The 19,345-nt window shown below is 48.4% G+C and overlaps 8 protein-coding genes across 9 annotated transcripts in view; 3 read left to right on the top strand and 5 right to left on the bottom strand.

Moving 5' to 3' along the window:
* Positions 1 to 128: 128 nt before the first annotated feature.
* Positions 129 to 7,736, top strand: LOC117892910 (ras association domain-containing protein 10). Of its 2 annotated transcripts, XM_034799221.1 has the most exons (8): positions 129 to 308; positions 2,763 to 2,980; positions 3,061 to 3,120; positions 5,419 to 5,815; positions 5,876 to 6,201; positions 6,262 to 6,434; positions 6,499 to 7,274; positions 7,598 to 7,736. In XM_034799221.1, exons 1-7 carry the CDS (start codon positions 273 to 275, stop codon positions 7,266 to 7,268), a joined length of 1,980 nt encoding a protein of 659 aa, XP_034655112.1. In that variant the 5' UTR covers positions 129 to 272; the 3' UTR covers positions 7,269 to 7,274; positions 7,598 to 7,736. The 2 variants fall into 2 exon arrangements, with proteins under 2 accessions (XP_034655112.1, XP_034655113.1); XM_034799222.1 differs by lacking the exons at positions 3,061 to 3,120; positions 7,598 to 7,736 and having other exon boundaries at positions 6,499 to 7,408.
* Positions 283 to 2,469, bottom strand: LOC117892911 (arrestin domain-containing protein 4). Its single transcript, XM_034799224.1, has 4 exons — positions 2,326 to 2,469; positions 1,144 to 1,679; positions 888 to 1,070; positions 283 to 821 (listed from the first exon to the last, which is right to left on the bottom strand). The coding sequence occupies exons 2-4, from the start codon at positions 1,597 to 1,599 to the stop codon at positions 426 to 428; spliced, it is 1,035 nt and encodes a 344-aa protein (XP_034655115.1). The 5' UTR covers positions 1,600 to 1,679; positions 2,326 to 2,469; the 3' UTR covers positions 283 to 425.
* On the bottom strand, positions 7,468 to 8,227 carry LOC117892917 (dual specificity protein phosphatase 19). The gene has a single exon (XM_034799232.1). It carries the CDS (start codon positions 8,199 to 8,201, stop codon positions 7,584 to 7,586), a length of 618 nt encoding a protein of 205 aa, XP_034655123.1. The 5' UTR covers positions 8,202 to 8,227; the 3' UTR covers positions 7,468 to 7,583.
* The window catches only part of LOC117892915 (tRNA pseudouridine synthase-like 1), an 11,688-nt gene continuing 532 nt past the window's right edge, over positions 8,190 to 19,345 (bottom strand). Inside the window, exons 2-5 of the mRNA XM_034799228.1 lie at positions 9,271 to 9,329; positions 9,081 to 9,209; positions 8,710 to 9,024; positions 8,190 to 8,651 (exon numbers count right to left, since the gene is read on the bottom strand). Of these exons, the coding sequence (XP_034655119.1) occupies positions 8,216 to 8,651; positions 8,710 to 9,024; positions 9,081 to 9,209; positions 9,271 to 9,317 (927 nt within the window). The 5' untranslated portion in view covers positions 9,318 to 9,329 and the 3' untranslated portion in view covers positions 8,190 to 8,215. The remainder of the gene's footprint in view (positions 8,652 to 8,709; positions 9,025 to 9,080; positions 9,210 to 9,270; positions 9,330 to 19,345) is intronic.
* On the top strand, positions 9,884 to 11,264 carry LOC117892914 (mitochondrial carrier homolog 2). Its single transcript, XM_034799227.1, has 4 exons — positions 9,884 to 10,151; positions 10,213 to 10,381; positions 10,444 to 10,941; positions 11,002 to 11,264. The coding sequence occupies exons 1-4, from the start codon at positions 9,947 to 9,949 to the stop codon at positions 11,072 to 11,074; spliced, it is 945 nt and encodes a 314-aa protein (XP_034655118.1). The 5' UTR covers positions 9,884 to 9,946; the 3' UTR covers positions 11,075 to 11,264.
* LOC117892907 overlaps positions 13,518 to 19,345 on the top strand; it is a 27,427-nt gene continuing 21,599 nt past the window's right edge. The window contains exons 1-3 of the mRNA XM_034799216.1: positions 13,518 to 14,059; positions 17,722 to 18,112; positions 18,172 to 18,432. Coding sequence (XP_034655107.1) covers positions 17,760 to 18,112; positions 18,172 to 18,432 — 614 coding nt within the window. The 5' untranslated portion in view covers positions 13,518 to 14,059; positions 17,722 to 17,759. The remainder of the gene's footprint in view (positions 14,060 to 17,721; positions 18,113 to 18,171; positions 18,433 to 19,345) is intronic.
* LOC117892913 (ester hydrolase C11orf54 homolog) lies at positions 14,649 to 16,383 on the bottom strand. The gene is made up of 2 exons (XM_034799226.1): positions 16,155 to 16,383; positions 14,649 to 15,795 (listed from the first exon to the last, which is right to left on the bottom strand). Exons 1-2 carry the CDS (start codon positions 16,249 to 16,251, stop codon positions 14,912 to 14,914), a joined length of 981 nt encoding a protein of 326 aa, XP_034655117.1. The 5' UTR covers positions 16,252 to 16,383; the 3' UTR covers positions 14,649 to 14,911.
* LOC117892922 (lysozyme A/C-like) lies at positions 18,650 to 19,133 on the bottom strand. The gene has a single exon (XM_034799237.1). The coding sequence runs from the start codon at positions 19,116 to 19,118 to the stop codon at positions 18,693 to 18,695; it is 426 nt and encodes a 141-aa protein (XP_034655128.1). The 5' UTR covers positions 19,119 to 19,133; the 3' UTR covers positions 18,650 to 18,692.

Genomic DNA, 19,345 nt, shown 5'->3' with positions numbered 1-19,345 from the left:
GAAATGCACCTGTATTATATACTAGACTATCGATTGACTTAAATACCAGCCGCAAGAGACAAATTGCATCTCTGGCATCTACAGTAATTTTAAGCGAATAACGGAATTGGCAATGTACGAAACATACTTTTTTTTTGTGTCATATTTTAATAATTATATAATTAGTCCAAACGTGTGTGGGAACGAGCCCACAAGGTCTGTGGTAAATAAAAGAAAAGACGAAAACAATTTCCCCGGAGAAATCATCTACGCCGGCAAGGCGAAATTAGTTGATGATTTTCGGATTATTTAATTACATGAAACAACAGGTAAGTCGTAAGTCTCAACACATTGGAAACGGTACACACAAGTTAAATAGGTTTAAATTAGTTTTATGGCGCAATTTGTTGTTAACAATAACTGTGAATGTGTGTGTGTGCTGCTTGCTATGCTTCGCTTGGTTTCTCGTGCATCCATGGCCTGAATATTGGCAACGTTGAGGGGTAATGCGTGTGCGTGTCCGGCTTTAGCACCGATTCTGGCCACGTGTTCGCATTGGCTGCATCGCCGGAGTTGTTCCGGAATGGATAGGTCGCCAGCACAATGGGCAGCTGCAGCTTGATCTCCTTCTCCATCGACTTTGGCTCGATCACAAAGAAAACATCGTAGGATATTTTGATCAAGTGACAGCCGTGCAAGTTGGTCGGCGGCAGCGGTGGCACATACAAGCTCTCGTTGTGCCACTCATCCTTCGCACCCGGCCGTATCTTTCCGCGCACCAGCACAGCCAGCTCCCGCTTCTCCGTCTGCAGCACCTTGCCGCGCGCCAAGTACTCGATTGTCTGAAAGGGAAGCGAATAAGAAATGAATGAGTGCTGATCAAAGCTGCGTCTAACTGTGCTGCCTACCTCTGTGAGGGACGCCTTGGTGCGCTTAATGGACACATTGCTGTAGTTCGAGATGAACGCTGTGACCAGAATGTTCTCCCCGGGCACATAGCCACCCCTATCCAGGGACACACGGCACTTAATCTGACCTCCACCCACGCAGACGACGCCGAGCTTGTGCTCCACCTCACAGGTGAACGGTTGCTGTGCGAAAGGATACCAAGGAGCAGCGTAAGTATAACAATATCTGGGTTTGAGGATGAGTTGATTTACTCACTGCTAAAATCGGTTTCTCTAGGTTCAGATCGATGGGATTCATCACTATGAACACCTGATGGTTCTTGTGTATGATGCCGTTGTTCTCGCGCAGCGCCGCCTTGCAGTAGAACTGTATCCAGCCGTAGCGGCCCAGAAACGTCGATGGCAGGCCCAAGGGCAGCCCTAGCTTGAAGGGGAAGCTGTGTATGCCCGGCGAGAGTATGGCCGGACCGCCTTGGTCCACATCGCCTAGCAGCCGCATGCGGAAGTCAATGTAGTTCTCCTTGTCGTATGTGCGCTCCTGCCGGCGACCATTTCGCACCACGCCCTCCCCCACCACATGGAAGTGCAGTCCCAGCGCAGGCGTCTCATCCTGCAGCTCGATGAGCACCCGTCCGGACAGGAACTGGCCGGGGAAGTACAGCAGGGAAGTGTTGTCGAAGATGATCAGGAATTTAAGTAGCTTGCGCGGCATCTTCGCTGCGTGTGTGGGTGTGTTGCTTGCACTCCGCTCTTGTCTGCTCTCATTCCCCTATGGCTGCTCCGAGTTTGTCCCTGGAAATATTCAACGAAATTCAATTTAAAGGAAATTCCATTGCGTGTTTCGTTGTTTCGCGTTTGCAATTATTTGGCAACGTTGCGCATGCGTTGAGTTTGGCTCTTTTTAATGACAACTTATCTGTCATACTTGGCTACGTCTCTGGCTACGAGTACGAGTATTATGTAGGTATGTTTTCTCGGATATATTTATGTGGGTAGCATCTAGGCGGGGTAAAGGAAGCGGACAGCCAAACCAGTTTGGTGTAGCCCCTAGAGATGGCTGCGTGTGCGACCATTCAACGCGTTGACTACATGTTACCCCGAGAAGCAAGGTCAGTCCATGGAGCATCTCGTGCTGCGGCTCGTGTCACGGCCCCAGCTCTGGGGCCAAAGTCAAGTATGTACATCTTGGCCAAAACCGTAAGCTGCAACTGCCATAACTGGGGAGCAGAGCCGAGCCACTTTGGTGCATTGACTGACGACAATTCACGTAAATTGTCAATTGGGAAATCGAGAGGAAATTGACGTAATTGGAAGGCCCATGGGAAGCCAGCAGAGTCAAAGCTCTTTGTTGTCCGCCAATCTACATCCGATTGTTGTCTCATTGTGGGTGCACCCAAAAAAAGATTATTGCTCGCTTTATGAGCTCGCTTATACGTACTTTTATACACACACACACAAAGCTAGGAATTTTGTGTGTTTGCCAGATCGGAGAATCGATCAGTCCCGAAGTTCACTTGAGCGCGCGGTCACTTTGGCCAAGATCTAAACCGCGCACGCTGACGTTTGTTTAGCGACTGAAACACTCGTCATCGGTTCATGCAACAGGCCGTGGCTCTGGCTCTGACTATTGCTGTTGCTGAACAAGATCAAATGAATGAACGAACAACTTGTTTTGAGCGCGTTGTTTGTGAGCGGTTTGCTGGCAACGAGAGATATTCAGCTGGAGTCGGGAGATGGTAGCTTCAGGCCAGATGCCAGATGTCGTAATATGCCACTGAGTAGCTTCGCAGCTTTTGATTTTATTATTGTGTACTGGTTCCCATACATACAACTATACTTATGTTTGTTCATTTATATCTATGCTACTGCTTACAGGATACGATTAATGTTGCGCCTTTGTTTTTGTGGCAGACGAGCCGTCTGCATGTTCACCTGTGCCTGACCAAAACAATGACGACCCCAGAGCATGGCATGGAATTCGATACGGGGGAACCCTTAGAACATTTCCCAAGCCGCCGCCACTTTTGGTTTGCAATTGATACAAACTTGTTTACACAAATGGAATGCCTCAGCCGACGACGCACAGATTTTGGGTGAGTTATTTAAATGCATATTCAATTGATCCGCTCGATTACAAGAGCAATTCGCTAATCAAATTTGGTAATACTCGTAGATCGACACTTCGCACTCAGGCCAGGCCAGGCCCGGCAGGTGTTGCGTTGGACTCTGACAAGTACGTTGTAGCCTTATTTAGCAAGCTAAATGGGTTTTGGTTGTGGATTTGGATTTGAAATTGGTCGCACCTACAAAATGCTTGACTTATGGGCTGCGAAAGACAGACACCAAGCCTGTAACCGGCTGTACATACATAATATGTACAAATGTATGTACATGTGTGTGTATGTATGGTACGTGTTGCACATAAATGCACATTAAGTGGCACACATTTATGCATTATGCATGCAATTCATACCGGTTTAGTGTTGTTTTTAGGTATCCGAAATCGAAGAACCTCAACTGTAACTCATGAAAATGAAAGGCCAAAAGCCAAGAGCCAAGCCAACTATCAAAAGAAAACACAAATCGCACTGACTACAGAAAATTGAATCGACAAATGGGTTTGTTGCAGCCAGTGCGGCATTTTACATTTAAGCACTACAATAAGCATCAAAGATCCTTTGATTTGATCAGGCAAAGCGCTCAACTTTGGTGGACAGTGCAGACATATTTGGACAGATTAGAGAGTTGAAAGAGCTCTTTCCATTTAGAGGTTATTTTTTGTAGTCTAAATTGGCTGAGAATTGTGGACTTAATGACCCAAACAATAACCACGAAAGATGAACGGAGACACGGAGTAGAAGACAACGACGAAGACGTGGAAAGATTTCCCAGTCTGCGGTCTAAACTGTACAGAGTATTCGGAAATTAGTTTACTTCTGAGTGGAGGTAGAGCTAAAGCGAAGTGGAGTGGAGTGGAGTGGAGGGGTAGACAGAGACAGAGACGTCTATAGTCTTGTTTGGACTGAAATGATAATCGACTAGCTGCTGGGCTGCCGGGGCTTTTGGGTAGCCAGCAATTAAATGTGGTGAAGTTACAGTTGAGTTCAGTAGAGTTTAGCCGCTCCACGGGCACCCAGGTCTCTGAATCCGAATCTAAATCTGAATCGCGGCCTCGCTTATCGCTTTGTTGAAGCCAAACTCTTCTTCAAACTCTTTGACGCATACGTCTATACACTTTGTAATTATAGTAAAACTCTGTCTTTCATAATAGTGTATAGCGAAAGCAAAGCCAGAGCCAGGTTCGGCTTGAGCTGGACTGGCTGGCTGGCTGGCGGCCAAGAATATCTTAGCTTAGCATCTGCAACTGCTCTCGTACAAGGGGAGTGGCCGGGACAAGTTATAAAACTTACCCACGATACCGTAAAATTCAAAGAGAGAGAAAAAACAAAAGGTGTTTCTTCATGCCAGAGCCCGCACTCGCATCGCCACACTCCTCCACTGTTAGTCGGAGCAGCCACAGAGCGGATCTGTTCGGCAGAGCTAACATGGGGTCTTGTCTTTGCTTGCCACACAGACCACTCACTGAGTTTATGTGTGTGCTTTGGCCACTGTTAGCGCGCTGCTCTTGGCTTCTTTTGCCAACTGCCGAGCGCCACTTCGTTTCGACAGGTCTCTGGGCCTCCGCTCTTACTTACTGCATGGAGGAGTTTCTTTTTAAGCTCAGCGCTCGGCCGCGTCGTGCCTCAGTTGTAGCGATGACGTTGAGCACGCTGGTAAGCCACAATTCCCGCAGAGGGAATTCCGCTGTCGACCGTCGAGAGACAGAGACAGACAGGTGTAACGCGAGAAAGTTGAAACTGTAACAAAACAGAAACAGAAACAGAAACTGCGGTGCACCATTAGCACGCTCGTAATCGTAGTCGTTCCCGTACTCCAAACCATCTCCTGCTTCGTGAGTCATCATCGTTGTGGCTCACTTACATGGTGGCACAAGTAACGGAATGGAGGGGAGAGCTGAGCTGAGCAGAGGAGATCCGCGCGCGCAGTGGCTTGTTCTAGTTTGTTACCGATCTTGTCAGCACGAAAGTACACATGTTATTATGAGCAGCAGCGACAGTTACCGGGCTCGGGCACTGCAGATTGTGCAGAGATTTGCATAATTGCCTAATTACAGATCTTGACACGTTGTTAACAGCTGAAGAGAGTGAGCGAGCGAGCGTCCAGCTCTGGCTGAAACGGGGACTATTGTTTGGCCGAAGAAGAGAATAACTGTTGGCCCATTCTCAATCGGGAGTGAATGGGGAAGAGTGTGTGATGTGTGGTCAGTGTATTTAAAGTGAGGCTCTTGCTCTTAGCCCAAAAGAGTGTCTGCATAAATTAGATGTAACAAATGTTTTCGGCGCTTTTGTGCCAAAACCGTTAAATGCTCGTCGCTTCTTATACAATAAGTTATTTGCATATTATTATACGCCGGACGGGACGGGATGTTGTTATATCTAACCCACTTCTCTGTTGTGTGCCATTTCCACAGAATGCCAGCAGACACAATGCAGACCACTGACCAGACACGGTTCGAGCGCACGCAGAAGATGCTGCCCGTTCCAGCGGACGATGCTGCGGGGGAGGATATCGAGTCGGTGTCCTCGTTGGCGGACAATCTGTCGATTTGGATTGATGGCGAGGAGCACTGGATATCGGGCGTGGATCCAAACACAACCTGCGCGGATCTAATCTGCGCATTGCTCAGCTACCAAGACGATCCACCGGAAGCGGGGCCACCAAATGCTGACCCCTTGAAGCCAACAGCGAATGTCAAGCAGCAGGAGTACGCGATTGTGCAGAAGCAGCGGCACTACGAGGAGTATCTCGATGGCAGTGCCAGACTCTTTGATGTTATCAGCAATCGTCATGCCTCACCGAAGGAGGAAGTAAGTTCACCAAAAGGAACTTCAACTAACGCTGTTCACCCTCTCAATGTTTCCCTTCAGTGTCAGCTACAGCTACGCCATTTAGCCACTTCATCGGCGCGAAAACACACCCCAACAACGGACAAGGACAGTGGCATGGGGAGCCCCGTGGACAGTTCTCGAAGCATGCGATTTCGCAGAAGGGGAAAGCACAAAGTGCTGCCCTCTCTCAAAGTGCCGATGGCCACAGATCACTGGGGCGGAGAGACGAGAGGGAATAACCCCAAGCAACCAAAGAGAAGCCGGAAATTGCAGCAGCGGAACTGCCACATGACTCCGAATGAGAGTCTGCTGACCATCATACTGGCCCAGGACGAAACTATCCTGCAGCAGATGTCCATGTTGCAGTAAGTTATGCAGAACGAACTGCCAGGCAATTATATTTATGAATCCTCCTCCTCTTATAGCGAAAAAGATCGACAAATATTGAAAATCGAAGAGGAAAAGCATCGAGTGAGGGAGCGTGAGTTGGGCAAGAATTACCTACTCGAGACGTACTTAAAGGACTTGGATGAGCCGCAGGCCATAGAAGAAGTCGATGAAGATGAACCAGATGCAGCGGATGTTCTCTTATGTACAGGTACAGCTAAAGATCTCCAAATATCATTCCTCAAGCCTGCCATTTAATGGAATTCCATTCACAGAAGATGATTATAGAGCGGATCCTGCTTGGACACCAAGCGATGTGGAGGTCAAGGACGAGATACGAGTGTATTGGCTGGAAAAGATTCATGCGGTGAACAAGCAGCTTCAGCGGGAGGAGGAACTGCTACTGAGTCTGCACGCCAAGGTGCGCAGGCATCAGGTGAAGCGGGCGTATCAGACCAAGAGCGAGGTGATGCTGCAAATCGATCGACTCGATACAGAGCTGTCGACGCAGGTAGCGGATATCCATCGAGTGGAACGGAAACTATTCACGGCCAACGAGCAGTTAAAAGCCAAACTGGGAGTGCTCGAATGTTTGGGTCGCGAATTCGAGACAACTGTAGCCGTTGCCGTTGCCCCCAATGATACTCAACGAGAACCCACAGCTACAGCCACAGATGCCACAGAAGAGGTCACCCAAGCAGACAAAGTGGCGAAATTAATCCAATCTTCAATGCGTGACGTAGATGATCTCCGTATATCCGTTAAGTTGTCGCCAGTATTAGAAGCAGGTGAAAATCCCAGAAGCAGAAACCCAAATCGCTGCCTTTCCCCCCAGGAGTTGGCCGAAAAGAACTTGAATGTTCGACATGTGACGGACAAGGGCTTAACAAAGCAAATGTTTACCACGAGCATCCCTACCTCACCAGCAGTGGAAGCCTGTCGGAGCGGAGAGCTTGAACCCAGAGGAGCAATCCCACTGGATGTCCTCTATGGAACGCCGCTGCACCCAGCGTTAGATCTGCAGCACTTGGGCACCCTCGTCTAGCTTGAGGTGAGCGACTAGAGTGGAGTGTGGAGTGTAGAGCGGAGTGCAATCCAGCTAAGAATCTCGTGTAATGTATTTTGAACATCCGTACCAAATTGTTGTCAACTAACCAAATAGAGATTTGATGTTTTGTTAATGTTTAAACATGTGTCCTGTTTCTGTTTCGTGTTTGTCTTTGTGGGGCATGGATTGGTCATTGTTTTGTAATGGTAAATAATTGTCAACACTTTTATTGTGTCAATAACAACACCCTAAACACACACAGTTAAAGCTAAAATGCAGTTAAGCGGACACCGACTTAACCTCTAATTATATCTATGTTTTGGTAGACTTCTTCAACTGCTGCATGAAGCCAGCATTGGGTTGGATGCAGGGCCGCCAGGACTTGACCAGATTGTAGGCATCCTCGTAGCACATGTCCCGCCGCTGCATCAAGTAGCCGATGACGACAGAGGCTGACCGCGAGACGCCCGCGTTGCAGTGGACTAGAATGCAGCCGCGGGACTTGCGCGCCTCCTCGATAAAGTCAATGGAGACGGGCAGCACGTAGCGCAGTAGATCCGTTTCGGGCAGATCCAGACAGGGTAAGTACTTGCACTTGACTGACGATGGTAGCTCGATGCTGGGGGTTTCTATGCCAACGCTGAGGATGTGCGTGAGCTTGAACTTTAATATGTTTTCCGCACTGACGGCATCTTGGGAGCCCAGATAGAGGAATTCACTGAGTATGCATGCGGGCACAGTGTCAGGCTTTGTGTCCACCACAAAGCCATACTGCCGCGCCTCCAGCTGTTGGGGAGTGGTGGCTGTGCCGTCCTCGCTGCCAGAGGACTTGCGACGCTCAATGAAACGTGCACCGGTGGGTGTGGTAACGACGGTGGTGGTGGGCCTCAGATTGGCCAGCCGCTTCTGCAGCTCATACAGCAGTATCATGATTAGGGCTTGGCTTAGTTGTCCGTTGTATCTCTGTAGTGCACACGACAGAGGTAGAGTCCGCAGGCTGGTGCTGGAAGTACTCGGGGATCCCAGGAGTGCTTAGAGGGTATGGTCAGCATTTGGTATATGCACTTCTCGTCAATGCGGTCGCTGCCCAGCGCAAGCAATGCCCCCACAATGCGCCTCACTTGCTTGTAGAGAAACGATTTGCCCTTGATCTCTATGTCCCAATAGTCGTAGGTTTCCGCAGCCAGAGCGGCGTTCGACGGCAGGGCAAGCGTGCGTCCAGGGCGTATATTTAGCTCGTCGATTTTGCGCAGGGTAAACATGGGATGGTCACGGCTGGGGCTCTTCTGCCGGCTGACGCTCATGAAAGTGCGAAAGTCGTGCACGCCGATGAACATGCGAGCCGCGCGTTGGATGCGTTCAATGTCGAAGGTTGGGGCACTGTGGGTGAAGAAGAAATTAGAATGGTAGAGGAAACTGTGCAGGCAGAATACTTTACATCAAAAAGTAACATCGATCGATTTCCTCCACGGGCACAAATGCCTCGAATCCTTTGTTACGCAGCCTCCCGTCGTCGAACAGGGGATTACGCGCGACGGCAAAGCGATACAAGTAGGTTCTCCCTATGGCGTGGTAGCGACAGTGGAAGGTATCTGGCACCACTTGGCTGCTGAGCACGCGGATGGGTAGGTGCTGCTTGTCCAAAGTCCTATTGAGAACTCCCGTCAGCGTTGTGGTATCGTAGGGTTGGCCATCCCGGCGCTCCAGATCCACATGCACCGTCGAGTGCAGGGCATGAACACCCGCGTCTGTGCTGAGAATGACTTTGATTAGGTGATGCCATTGTCTATTTAGCCTTGAGACACTTACCGACTGGACAGCACCGTCTGTATCTCGTTGGTGGGATGGAAAACTTTTAGTGCCAGATCCAAGCAGCCCTGCACGGAATTGGTGTCCACAGTCTGCTGTTGCAATTTGTTTATGGTCTTCTGTATACCACTGCATGAAAGAATAGTTGTTGTTCATGGCTCAATTTAGCTTCTAGTTAACAAATTCTCACCGAAAAGTCGTGCCTATATATGAAATGTTGAGTAAATATCTATGCATCTTCCTTTCACACTGGTACCGCGGATTTATCGATATACCGCACGACCCAAAATACAAATTTCTCATTTCATAAATATCCTCGATTTTGCAGTTCTATTTACGATTACTAGCTTGTTGAAATTCTCAGCGCTAAATCTATCATTTTATCCAATTCATCAATCTATTTTAAACAAGATTGGACAGCTTTAAATAGTCCCTTTTTATTCCATTCTATATATATAAAATAAAAAAATAAATAAATAGTTTTTACATTGTTACTACATATTAGATACATGTAAACAACATCGATTTAATATTCACCACAAAGGTGAGCTAGCACAGCAAGGTGCGTCAATTATCGATGGATGACAGTCAGTTATCGATATAAAAAACACATCTCAAAGAAGCTGCAGGGTGTGTTTCGTAAAGAGGGTAGACCGAAAACTCAATCAGCTGATCATCGATACCGATAAGTAAAGTAAGCGAGGCAGGTTTGGCAATTTTGTAAAAAGTTTTGTAATCAAAAAAAATTTGCATTTGCAGAGCCGGTTAATTTATAAATTTGTTCCGTATTTAATTTGCACAGCACCAAATTTAGCGCGGAAGTGTTGCCCTCGTCTAAAGGAAGAAGCATAGAAAAAAAATATAAAATGGACGGACCATTTTCACAAAATGAGGATAACGAGGTGAATAGTTGGATTAAATTTGGCATGCGACTGGGCGTAAGTGCTGCCCTGCATCCATTTGAGTACTCCAAGACGCTAATTCAGCTGGGATATGAGCCGATTGCAGCCATTCCCGGCAAGTCGTGGTCGGGCAAACCAATCATGAAGCTGCCGAACATTTTCCAATACAGTGGGTACAAAGTTCTTGCTTGTCGGGCAGGATTGATTTCATATCGCTCTTACCATTGCAGCCGGTCACATCAAGAGGATTGATGGGTTCTATGGTTGCTATCGCGGCCTGGCACCTAAGTTGGTCGGATCCGTCGTGGCGATGGTGGTGAGCGAGCGAGTGGCCGACAAACTGGGACTGATCCAGTTGGAGGAGAACAAGGAGGACACTGATCTGTCGGAGGAAGACGAGCAAGTGTTCAATTACCCTTATCCTGCAGTACTTTTCTGATTTGTTGTCTGATTTGTTTTAGGTATGCTCAGTTCAAGCAGACACTGAAGCGTGATATTGTCGTGACTGTGAGCGGAATTATTGCTTCGCATCCATTCCACGTGATCTCGGTGCGGATGATGGCCCAGTTTATTGGACGCGAGACTCTCTATCGATCCATAGCCGGTTCGATTGTGGAGATCTGGAAGACTGAGGGAATTTCTGGCTTTTTTGCTGGTGTGGTGCCCAAGCTTTTGGCCGATGTGGCCTGTCTGGTACTCAGCAGCTCCGCAATCTATATTGTAAACAAATTCTTCATCAAGGACAAAATGGCCAGGCAGTACAACGGTGCGCTCATGCAGTTCAGCTGCTCTAGTCTGCTGTATCCTTTGCTGGTGGTATCCACATGCTCTACTGTGAGTGGCTCGCGTCTGATGGCTGGCCAACCGCCCATCATGCCCGCCTACGCTAACTGGGTGGACTGCTGGAACGATCTGCAGGCACGAAAGGAGCTTAAGCGTGGCGGTTCGCTCATTTGGCGGTAATTACATAATCTAATTGACTTCTGTTTAATTACTTATGGCCACAATATCTTTTCTAGCACTCAAATCAGACGTACTCCCCGCATTTCCGATGGCTTTGTGCCCTTGCCCTCGCTGGCTCGCTACCAATAAACAGCACAGCACACATAATGACCATACGATGAGAACAGGCTCTGGAGTCCCATCCCCATCAACTGCCAAACACGCCTAGCGGTGTTTGCCTTTGCATTTTAATGGAACCACGATGATGATGAAGTCCATCCGAAGACATCCGCATTTGTTTTACTGCGACAAACCCAATTATACATCTAAATATGTGGAAGTGTGTGCATTCCCATCGGGGTCGCTTAGCCTTACGTTCTATGTATCCTCGCATTGTATCCATTTATTAATCCGCATCCCTATATCTCCAAATTACCCTAGAACGAAACCTTTTCCAAAATCCCCACTGACTGCGCATGATTCTTGTTAATGTTTTATTGCGGCAGTTTTAAAAATAAAAATACCCAAAGAGCGGAAAAATAATCACAGAACGGAGAAAAGACAATTTTAATGGGGGGGTGTTGGGGCGTAGGCTAAAACTAAGAAAAATAGAGAACATAGATAGGAACATCCATAGGCACCCGTTTTATAATTTTGCGCAAATAAAAAATTGCGGCATACTTTTGGGGTGTATTTGCAAATAAACAAAGCATGTGGCATACTTTTGGGGTGCATTTGTAAAATATTTAAAAATTAGTTCAGTTTCGTAGCAGGCAGCTTCTGACACAGAGAAAAACATAAAAACCAGCTACTTCCTGCTGATTTATGTTCGCCTGGTACCTTGCTAGTTTTTGGCACTTGGATTTTGCTTTTTTCAGTGCCGATGAAGTGACTATTGGACAACAACAAAAACAACTTTTGTTGTACAACAATTATTGTTTGTTGTACATCAATTATTTTTTGTTGTACAACAAAATAGCTTGACAACAACAACAGGCCAGAACTGTTTTGTAGTTTTCTCCGTTTCCTGTGTGCCGATCAGGATGTGCCGTACCTTTTCGTAATCAGGACAACTTCGCCGATCCTTTTCAATCGGTTTCGCTTCAAGGACATCAAGGATTAAGGATATAATTTCTATATTTTCGCCATTTCTCAACCGATCCAGACGTGATACGAGTCCTCGTGAGCGGAGTAATCTCATGAATCATTTGAATCCGTCAAGGACCTCAAGGACCCCAAGGGAGGCAGGATATGGCTGATTTACTTTATTTTGTAAGAGAAAGGTATGAATGGGCCAGCCTGAAAGTATGCCATGCTGTTTAATAAAGAAAACCCCAAAAGTATGCCGTGACTATTTGTTATTTTAATAACTGCTTTTAATAATATAAATAAATACAAAATTAAGTACAATTTGTATTTTCTATTATTAGATAAATTAAATTAAATTAAATTGTTTTTGATGGCCAGCTCCTGGGCGAGATCTTCATGTAGGCCGCTGCTGCAATCGTACCCTGAAATGGAATCAAATGAAATACAATTAAATGGGAGAAGAGGCAGTTAGCTTAAGAACGCACTTACCACATTCTGGAACAGAGAAAAATACTTTTTTAATGAAATCCATTGAACAAAGTCGTATAAGCTCGCCAATCGATTCCCAAATCAGCAGCGAAATTCACAAGATGCCGCAAATTGGGATCCTCATATGTGTTAAGGGTTTTTGGTTATCTTGGAGAATCTGCAAAGAGAAAAACAATCAGCCATTAATGGAAACGCCCAAGACTAGGAGAACAAATTGGATCGTAATTATAATGTGCGATACAAGATACAAGCTACAATATACAAGAGAAGAGCCAGGTCTGGCCAGGCCAGCCTCACCCCGGGCATCAATCATTATGCAATTTTTATGAAGACAGCCCCGCGAGCCAGTTACTTTCTTTGGAGGCGGTTCATTGAACGGTTTTTAGGGGGCCAGCTCTGGCCTGCCTTTGGGCTTAAAACAGGAGCAAACGCCGCTGCGTTGTGTCGCTCCTAATGGAAATGGATAATGGATGCAGCAGAAAGGCAGCGGCAAGCAGCAGCCTTGGCAGCGACTTTAGTTTGTGTAGGGAACAGGTTTCGGGGTTGGGAAAATCTCTGCGGCATGTGCTTATGCACTTGTTTGGCCCGGTCGGTGTCGTGGCCACTCCACTTCAATTCACTGGCTACCAACAAATATGGCCCATTAGAGATTATACGACAATTTCAATTTAAAGACTCTTGTAAAGCAGAGCAACCGCCAAAACTTGATCCGACAGTGGTGCGGCAGTGCATAAATTTGTTGGGGGGGAAAATGAGTTGTCAAATGATATGGTCAAGCCAGGGAGGGGCTGGGAGAGCTCTCTATTAAGGATTCACCGAGCTGCAGATAACAAACGGCAAGAATCAGCATTAATACAATGTAAAAGATGTCGTTGCAGCTCGGCCTGGTCTCCCCTCGAAACAAGTTCGCCAGCTACGCGCCTGGAAGACCATATGAAAAGCGACTCCAACCAGGCGGCGGCGGCGGTAGCCGTGTGCCATCTGATCGCAGACTTCATTCAGTCTGCAACTCGCGTTTCAGCCGAGCAGACGCGCCAAAGTCGTCGTACACGCCAGACCCAGATCGAGACACAGTCCAAGCCCAAGCCCCAAGTCGTAGTCGTAGTCGTAGTCGTAGTTGGAGTGGAGTCAATCACAGCAAAAGGCAGCTAATAAAAAGTGCTAATGGTGTGTTTAAAATATGAATAAATGCGAGTGTATGGCAGAGCCACAAAAACGGTTACAAGAGCCACAACCACAACCACAACGGTAACGATAACAAAAAGAGATTTTCTTTTTTTCGTGGGACGAAGAAATCGCATTTGCATTTCTCTCCGCGCTCGCTGGAAGATTAAATTGGATCAATCGCCCATTGCCCATCGTCCGTCGGTCGTCGCTGTGTGTTGTTCGTGTTTGTGTGCGAGTTTCGAAGAAAAGGTTACCAGAATCGGAATAATAAATATTTAAATGCAAATATTAGAGACCCGTTAAGAGGTGCAGACGATATCGCCAGAAGAAGAATAGAAGCAGAAGCGGCCGCGATCTCCACTCAATTTCTGGGAGAGTCTCTCTCTCTGGGTAAGTCTTTCGGCATGATCGATACTCCGATCATTTGCTGCGATTTGTAACTGTCACAACAATCGGGAGCGGGATTCCAGTTTCTGTTTTTGTGTGTTTTCGATTGGATTTCTTCTTTGGGGCAATCCATAAAACGTTTTAATAGACTCGCACTCGAAATTGCAATTGCAACCGCAGTCGAAGTCGAAGTCGAAGCTCTGCATGAATCAAAGTTATTAAATAATTAATGGCCAGCGGTGCAAAAAGAAAAACACAGATTGCTGCATGTTCGGCGTATTATTTACGGCCTGCTTAGCTGGCTTAGCTCTCTGCTCTGTCTGCCTGCCGTGTGGAGTCTCTCATTAGGCCAGGCATGAAGCCGCAGCCCCAGACCCAGACCCAGAACCAGAACCCCAACAGCCATCAGCAGGCATTCCGGCCTAGAAGATCTCGTTCGAGCACTCATCGAGACCATTTGCCAATCGATTTGCATGGCAAAGAAAGCTGCCGCTGCCGCGGCTCTAATTTTTGGCAATTACATAAAGCCAGCACCGTCGGCCCCTGCGGCCAGCTCCACAAACGATGGGCAAACACACGAGAAACCGAAACCAACTTCTAAGACACGCGTTTATTTTTGGCCTCCGCTCATTAAAATTTATGATGGATTTCCCAGGTGAAGACAGTGGGCTAGAGATAACTCAGAGCAGCAGCTCCAATCCTCCTCACTGTCTGTATTTTTGGGCTACTAGCAGACCAAGCGAACCCAGTCTTCTCCTCAGGAGAGTCTTCTTCTAAAGAGCATTTATTTATGACGGATTAGGCAATGCAAATGTCGGTTACTTATAGTAGATAGTGGCGTAGATCTTATCAGATCTAATCTCTGCCCACTTTGTGTGTGGACAGGGGCTTGTCCACCCTCACCACCCGTTCGGCGACATTCAGATACGCCTCATACTCCACGATATCGGGCGTGGTGTCGTAGTGGTAGTGTCCGCCCCAGTTGCTGAAGGAGAACGAGTGGAAGTGCTGGAGGCGCAGGTCGAGGTCGTGCTCCTTGGTCACCAGGGTGCCCACGGCATTGAGCTGGGCGGGCATCTCGTAGAATTTGAGCCACTCGTTGACCTCCTCGTCGGTGTGGATGGGCGTCGTGCTGAAGTCACGCATCACGTGCTGGTGGGCGGCGCCCTTCTTGATGAGGAAGATGCCGCCCAACCCAACCACCTTGTCGCCGTAGTGCACCTCCAGTCCCTTGCGGATGCACTCGATGAAGTTCTGTTCGCCGGTGCGCTGCTTGGCGCTGATCTTCAGCACTTGTCCGGGTGCTCCCTGGCTGAGGAACAGGTTCAGCAGCAGGGCACAGCGGGGCTCTGTGTGGGGTATCTTCTCCAGCACGCACTCCTCCTGTGCTCCACGCACGGTGGCCGTGTAGCTGCCGTTCGTCAGCTCGCCCGTCTCGCTCACCGACAGATTGTAGATGCCCTCGCAGTTGGAGCTGCGAATTGGCCAGGGTCCCGCACCGGCGCCCACAGCGAAGATCTTGCCGGGTCCCTGGATCTTCCGCGTGATCTCCTTGATGTTGTACAGCTTGTCCCGCTGCACGAGGGGCAGCAGGAAGGGCGGGCCGCCAGCCTCCAGCAGCGTGGGCCTGCCGCCCAGTCCGCTCTCAACCAAGCCGAATCGTGCCGCCTTCAGATCGGGGCAGGCACCCACACTCACCTCCACCTGGGCAAAGTTTCCACTCAAAGCACCCTGTATGACTGCGACAGAGATAGAGAGACAGAGACAGGGAGCATTAAATCAAAAGCTTTATCTTTCATTTCATCTAAACAAACGAAAGAACTTTAAGCTGCCCGAAGCTCACACTCCGCCGCCCCAGTCATATGTTTTCTTGTGTCTCTGTTCTGTTTACAGGCGTCGCACGAAAACAAAGAACAGCATGGAAAAAACACACAGAGAACGGGGAACGGAGCAGAGAGCGGAGAGCAGAGAGAACCGAAATGAAACTCTACTGAAAACCGGCTATGGAAAGTTCGACACAGTTCTGAAGGTCATTTGCACATGGCATCGGGCGGCACGTAGAATCTATCTTTAAGATCTGATATTTTCTTTCCCTCACCATTCTGCAGCTCCGACAATGGGGGCACGTGGAGCGGCTTCTCCACGAAGAGCAGTTGCTCCGTCTCCAGCTGGTTCTGTGTCTGTTTCTGGCTCATGCTGATGCTGCCCCAAAGGTGTGTCCTAGTTGCGATTATTCCTTTCTAGCTGCTCTGCTTCTGGCTCTGGCTCTGGCTCTCCACTGGAGTGTGTACCGCTCTCTAGATCGTTGGAAACGCGACTGTGCGCCGCACACCGCTGCCGCTTCGCATTTCATTGCTTTGGTGCTTGAGTGGTGCTTGGGCTACGGTTCGTCCTATAGTTAACATTGCTGACCGTACAGGGTGACTTCTGCTGTGTCGTTTGATAAGATAAACTCTTGCTTTCATTTAGTTTAATTAGTGTCGAGATGTTGAGTTTTTCCACTCTTCAGCCACCACACACACGCTCAAGCCGCATGTTTTGGTGTTATTTTTATGGTGCAACTTTTAAGTACAGTAACACCTTCGTTTAACGACCCAAACGAAACGGTACGCACAGAACCTACCCTACCAACATTTTCTGTGCAGGGCCCCGACAAAACTTTCCACTTCTTTATCAACACTTTCACTCAACAAAAGGTTCTCCAGGTGCCCTAAGACCGAAACTGGTTCCCCATTTGATTTGTTTTGTGTTCCCATTTATGGCTCCTCATTTCCATATACGCATTCATTGACAGCATGAAAGTTGTTCTCCCAAGATGATCTATAATTTATAACTAATCTCCGATCTATTCTTAACTAATTGATGTCCGAGATTTAGAGCTGTGATTGCAGTAAACATTTTTACGATCCATCCCTGTGCTGGCACCTTTCACTGTGGTAGGCGACCCTCCACTGATAGTGCCCGTGGGTCTGCGGTTCTGCTTCTGCTTCTGGGTTCTGTTTTGCTCTGTAATCGTGTTCTGTCATTTAGCGGTCACGTTTAGCTACGTTCACAGATAAGCCTCTTGCTGCGGTTCCTAGTGGAGGCTCTAATGTAGCCCCCATTCATGGTGTGGCTCGGGTCAAGCCACAAGTGCTGGGAGAGACAAATCAGGCTAGGGCGATAATTTGATGAATGGCCTACCTAATGAGTGTGCCAAATGCGTGGCCTGAATGCCGGAAGATAGATTTCAGACATCAAAAGTGTCACTCACTGACAGAATCCACGCCCCGCCGCAGGGGCAATCATGTTGTCCAGCTGGACAGCTCTCCTGGTTTTGTGGCCAAAACTGGTCCACGCAATCCATCATTTTGCCAATGGATAGATAGTTTATCATAATCACAAGTTGCTCCAAGAGGACCAGGCACCAGCCACGTCCAGGCCATCTACAGGCATTTGTTCTAGCCGACCTCGTTACCATCCGTCGAGAACTCGCCGCTGACCCAATTCCATCGAGCAATTCACTTTTTTTGCCAGGCAATAGGATGACGGTGGGGGAACTGGAACCCAAACTGGTTACGAATTGTGTCAGCGCTAATACTCGCAGACATCATCTTCCGCTCTGGCCCCCTGATCTAACATTAACATCTAACATGTGCATGTTCTGCCTGTCCATGTCAAATTAGGCAATGCCTGACAGGCGCCGATCAGCGACGTCGTCGTAATGGGAAACCGCATCGCAGCGACTGCAGCAGGAGGTGGAGGTGGAGTGGTGGCTGGTGACGAGCTGCCTTCCAGGTTCAACACACGCAGACGATACCAGCAGCACAAGCGGGAGTACTGCCTGCAGAGCGAGTATCGCTCCAAGACCCTTCCCGCCCGACACCCACACAACGAACACGAACACGGGGAGAACCCACAAGACCCGAGGCTTGGGTCCAGCAGCTGCCTGGGCGGACCACAAGCAGCCAATGGTGCACCGCACAGCGGTGAGACGTCGCGGGTGTTGTTTCTGCTCTACTTGATTCACCGCACCTGGAACGTGGTCATGGACACAATGGACACACGCACCAAGAGGTAACACTCCATTTGCTCCGTTCTCTGAGGTTTACTCACACTCTTTTGACTCTTTCCAGTCGTTCACCTCGCAGTGGTTCGCCACATAAAGGGGAGACCATACCGATGGAGGCCCAGCGACGACCAATGGATGAGGAGTGCTCCATTGGGATCACCGATCTGGATGCTGTCTCCTCCTACTGCTCCCAGTACTCGTGCTGCAGCTGCAGCTACTGCGACGAGGATCCAGCGGGTACACAGACGAATGTCTACAGCTCCATTGCGGATGACTATTCCCTGGACTCTATGTTCGAGGAGGGAAAGTCACTGGCCGAAGAAAGGTAAGCTAAAAGCAGACTTATCTTCAAACCATACAACAAATATCAGTCAGCTTTTGTCAGTGGGCATCGAACAAATTGCATACTTTCTAGCTCAAACATTTGTCGTCAGGTGGCGCCACAAAGACATGTAAAAATACATTCAGTGTAGCAAAGCAACGAATGGCATGTATGAAACATGTACGCAGGTTGTCTCCGTTCGTAGAGGACTGAAGGATTATTCGTTTTATGCAATCATTTTATTCGTGGGTCGAAATCAGAGCTTAGAAGCAATCGTTGATGGAGGGCAGGGAGCCACTGCAGTACTTCCAGGTGGACCAGGCGGACCAGCCCTGCTGGGAGAGCACCTTCTGGGCGCAACGGACGGAGTGCTCGATGTTGTCGGTCAACAGGGCGTTGCAGCTGAGGCCGCACTCGTTGTAGGAGAAGCGACCGGTGGGGGGAGCGCACCAGTAGTAGTCGTTGATCTGGAAGATGCCGTAGTCGTTGGAGCCGTTGTAGTTCTCGGGTCCGACCACTCCTGTACGGTAGGAGCTCTCGTGCTCGGCAATGCAGGTCCACTTGTCCAGCTGGTCACGGGGGACGCCCAAGTTGGACATCTCGCGGGCCAGGGAGCAACGGTCCATGGTGCGACCGAAAGCGGGAGCGGCAAAAGCAGCCAAAGCAAACAGAACGATGAACGCCTTCATGATGATTTCAATTGTTGGAAACTGATGTCGAATGGTGCAAGGGTTTGAGCTTTTATAGCTGAAAACTGCGCTGATAAAGGAGTTATCTGGAGCACATTCGCTGATACGCGGGGTTCCCTTAGCCAACAAGTCTAGAAATTGACCATCGCCATCTTTTAATTAGTAGCTGATAGGGAGGGAGGGCTAACAGAATAAGCTCTCTCAATGGATGGCTAAGAAGCCCCCAT

Source organism: Drosophila subobscura, chromosome J (genome assembly GCF_008121235.1).
Source record: "Drosophila subobscura isolate 14011-0131.10 chromosome J, UCBerk_Dsub_1.0, whole genome shotgun sequence".
NCBI classification, from domain to species: Eukaryota; Metazoa; Arthropoda; class Insecta; order Diptera; family Drosophilidae; genus Drosophila; species Drosophila subobscura.
This window is presented reverse-complemented; position numbering and strand designations above follow the sequence as displayed.

What these genes read in the sequence shown, in the direction of transcription:
- LOC117892917 (XM_034799232.1), bottom strand. Translation starts at nt 8,201, where the DNA reads ATGATACTGCTGTATGAGCTGCAGAAGCGGCTGGCCAATCTGAGGCCC.
- LOC117892911 (XM_034799224.1), bottom strand. Translation starts at nt 1,599, where the DNA reads ATGCCGCGCAAGCTACTTAAATTCCTGATCATCTTCGACAACACTTCC. An exon ending in TAGAGAAACCGATTTTAGCA is followed by an intron (nt 1,071 to 1,143) that starts GTGAGTAAATCA and finishes CCTTTCGCACAG; the next exon opens with CAACCGTTCACCTGTGAGGT. An exon ending in CCAAGGCGTCCCTCACAGAG is followed by an intron (nt 822 to 887) that starts GTAGGCAGCACA and finishes CTTCCCTTTCAG; the next exon opens with ACAATCGAGTACTTGGCGCG.
- LOC117892914 (XM_034799227.1), top strand. Translation starts at nt 9,947, where the DNA reads ATGGACGGACCATTTTCACAAAATGAGGATAACGAGGTGAATAGTTGG. An exon ending in GCCGAACATTTTCCAATACA is followed by an intron (nt 10,152 to 10,212) that starts GTGGGTACAAAG and finishes TTACCATTGCAG; the next exon opens with CCGGTCACATCAAGAGGATT. An exon ending in GGCGGTTCGCTCATTTGGCG is followed by an intron (nt 10,942 to 11,001) that starts GTAATTACATAA and finishes TATCTTTTCTAG; the next exon opens with CACTCAAATCAGACGTACTC.
- LOC117892913 (XM_034799226.1), bottom strand. Translation starts at nt 16,251, where the DNA reads ATGAGCCAGAAACAGACACAGAACCAGCTGGAGACGGAGCAACTGCTC. An exon ending in ATTGTCGGAGCTGCAGAATG is followed by an intron (nt 15,796 to 16,154) that starts GTGAGGGAAAGA and finishes TCTCTGTCGCAG; the next exon opens with TCATACAGGGTGCTTTGAGT.
- LOC117892922 (XM_034799237.1), bottom strand. Translation starts at nt 19,118, where the DNA reads ATGAAGGCGTTCATCGTTCTGTTTGCTTTGGCTGCTTTTGCCGCTCCC.
- LOC117892910 (XM_034799221.1), top strand. Translation starts at nt 273, where the DNA reads ATGATTTTCGGATTATTTAATTACATGAAACAACAG. An exon ending in CAGCAGATGTCCATGTTGCA is followed by an intron (nt 6,202 to 6,261) that starts GTAAGTTATGCA and finishes CTCCTCTTATAG; the next exon opens with CGAAAAAGATCGACAAATAT. An exon ending in GGATGTTCTCTTATGTACAG is followed by an intron (nt 6,435 to 6,498) that starts GTACAGCTAAAG and finishes TTCCATTCACAG; the next exon opens with AAGATGATTATAGAGCGGAT.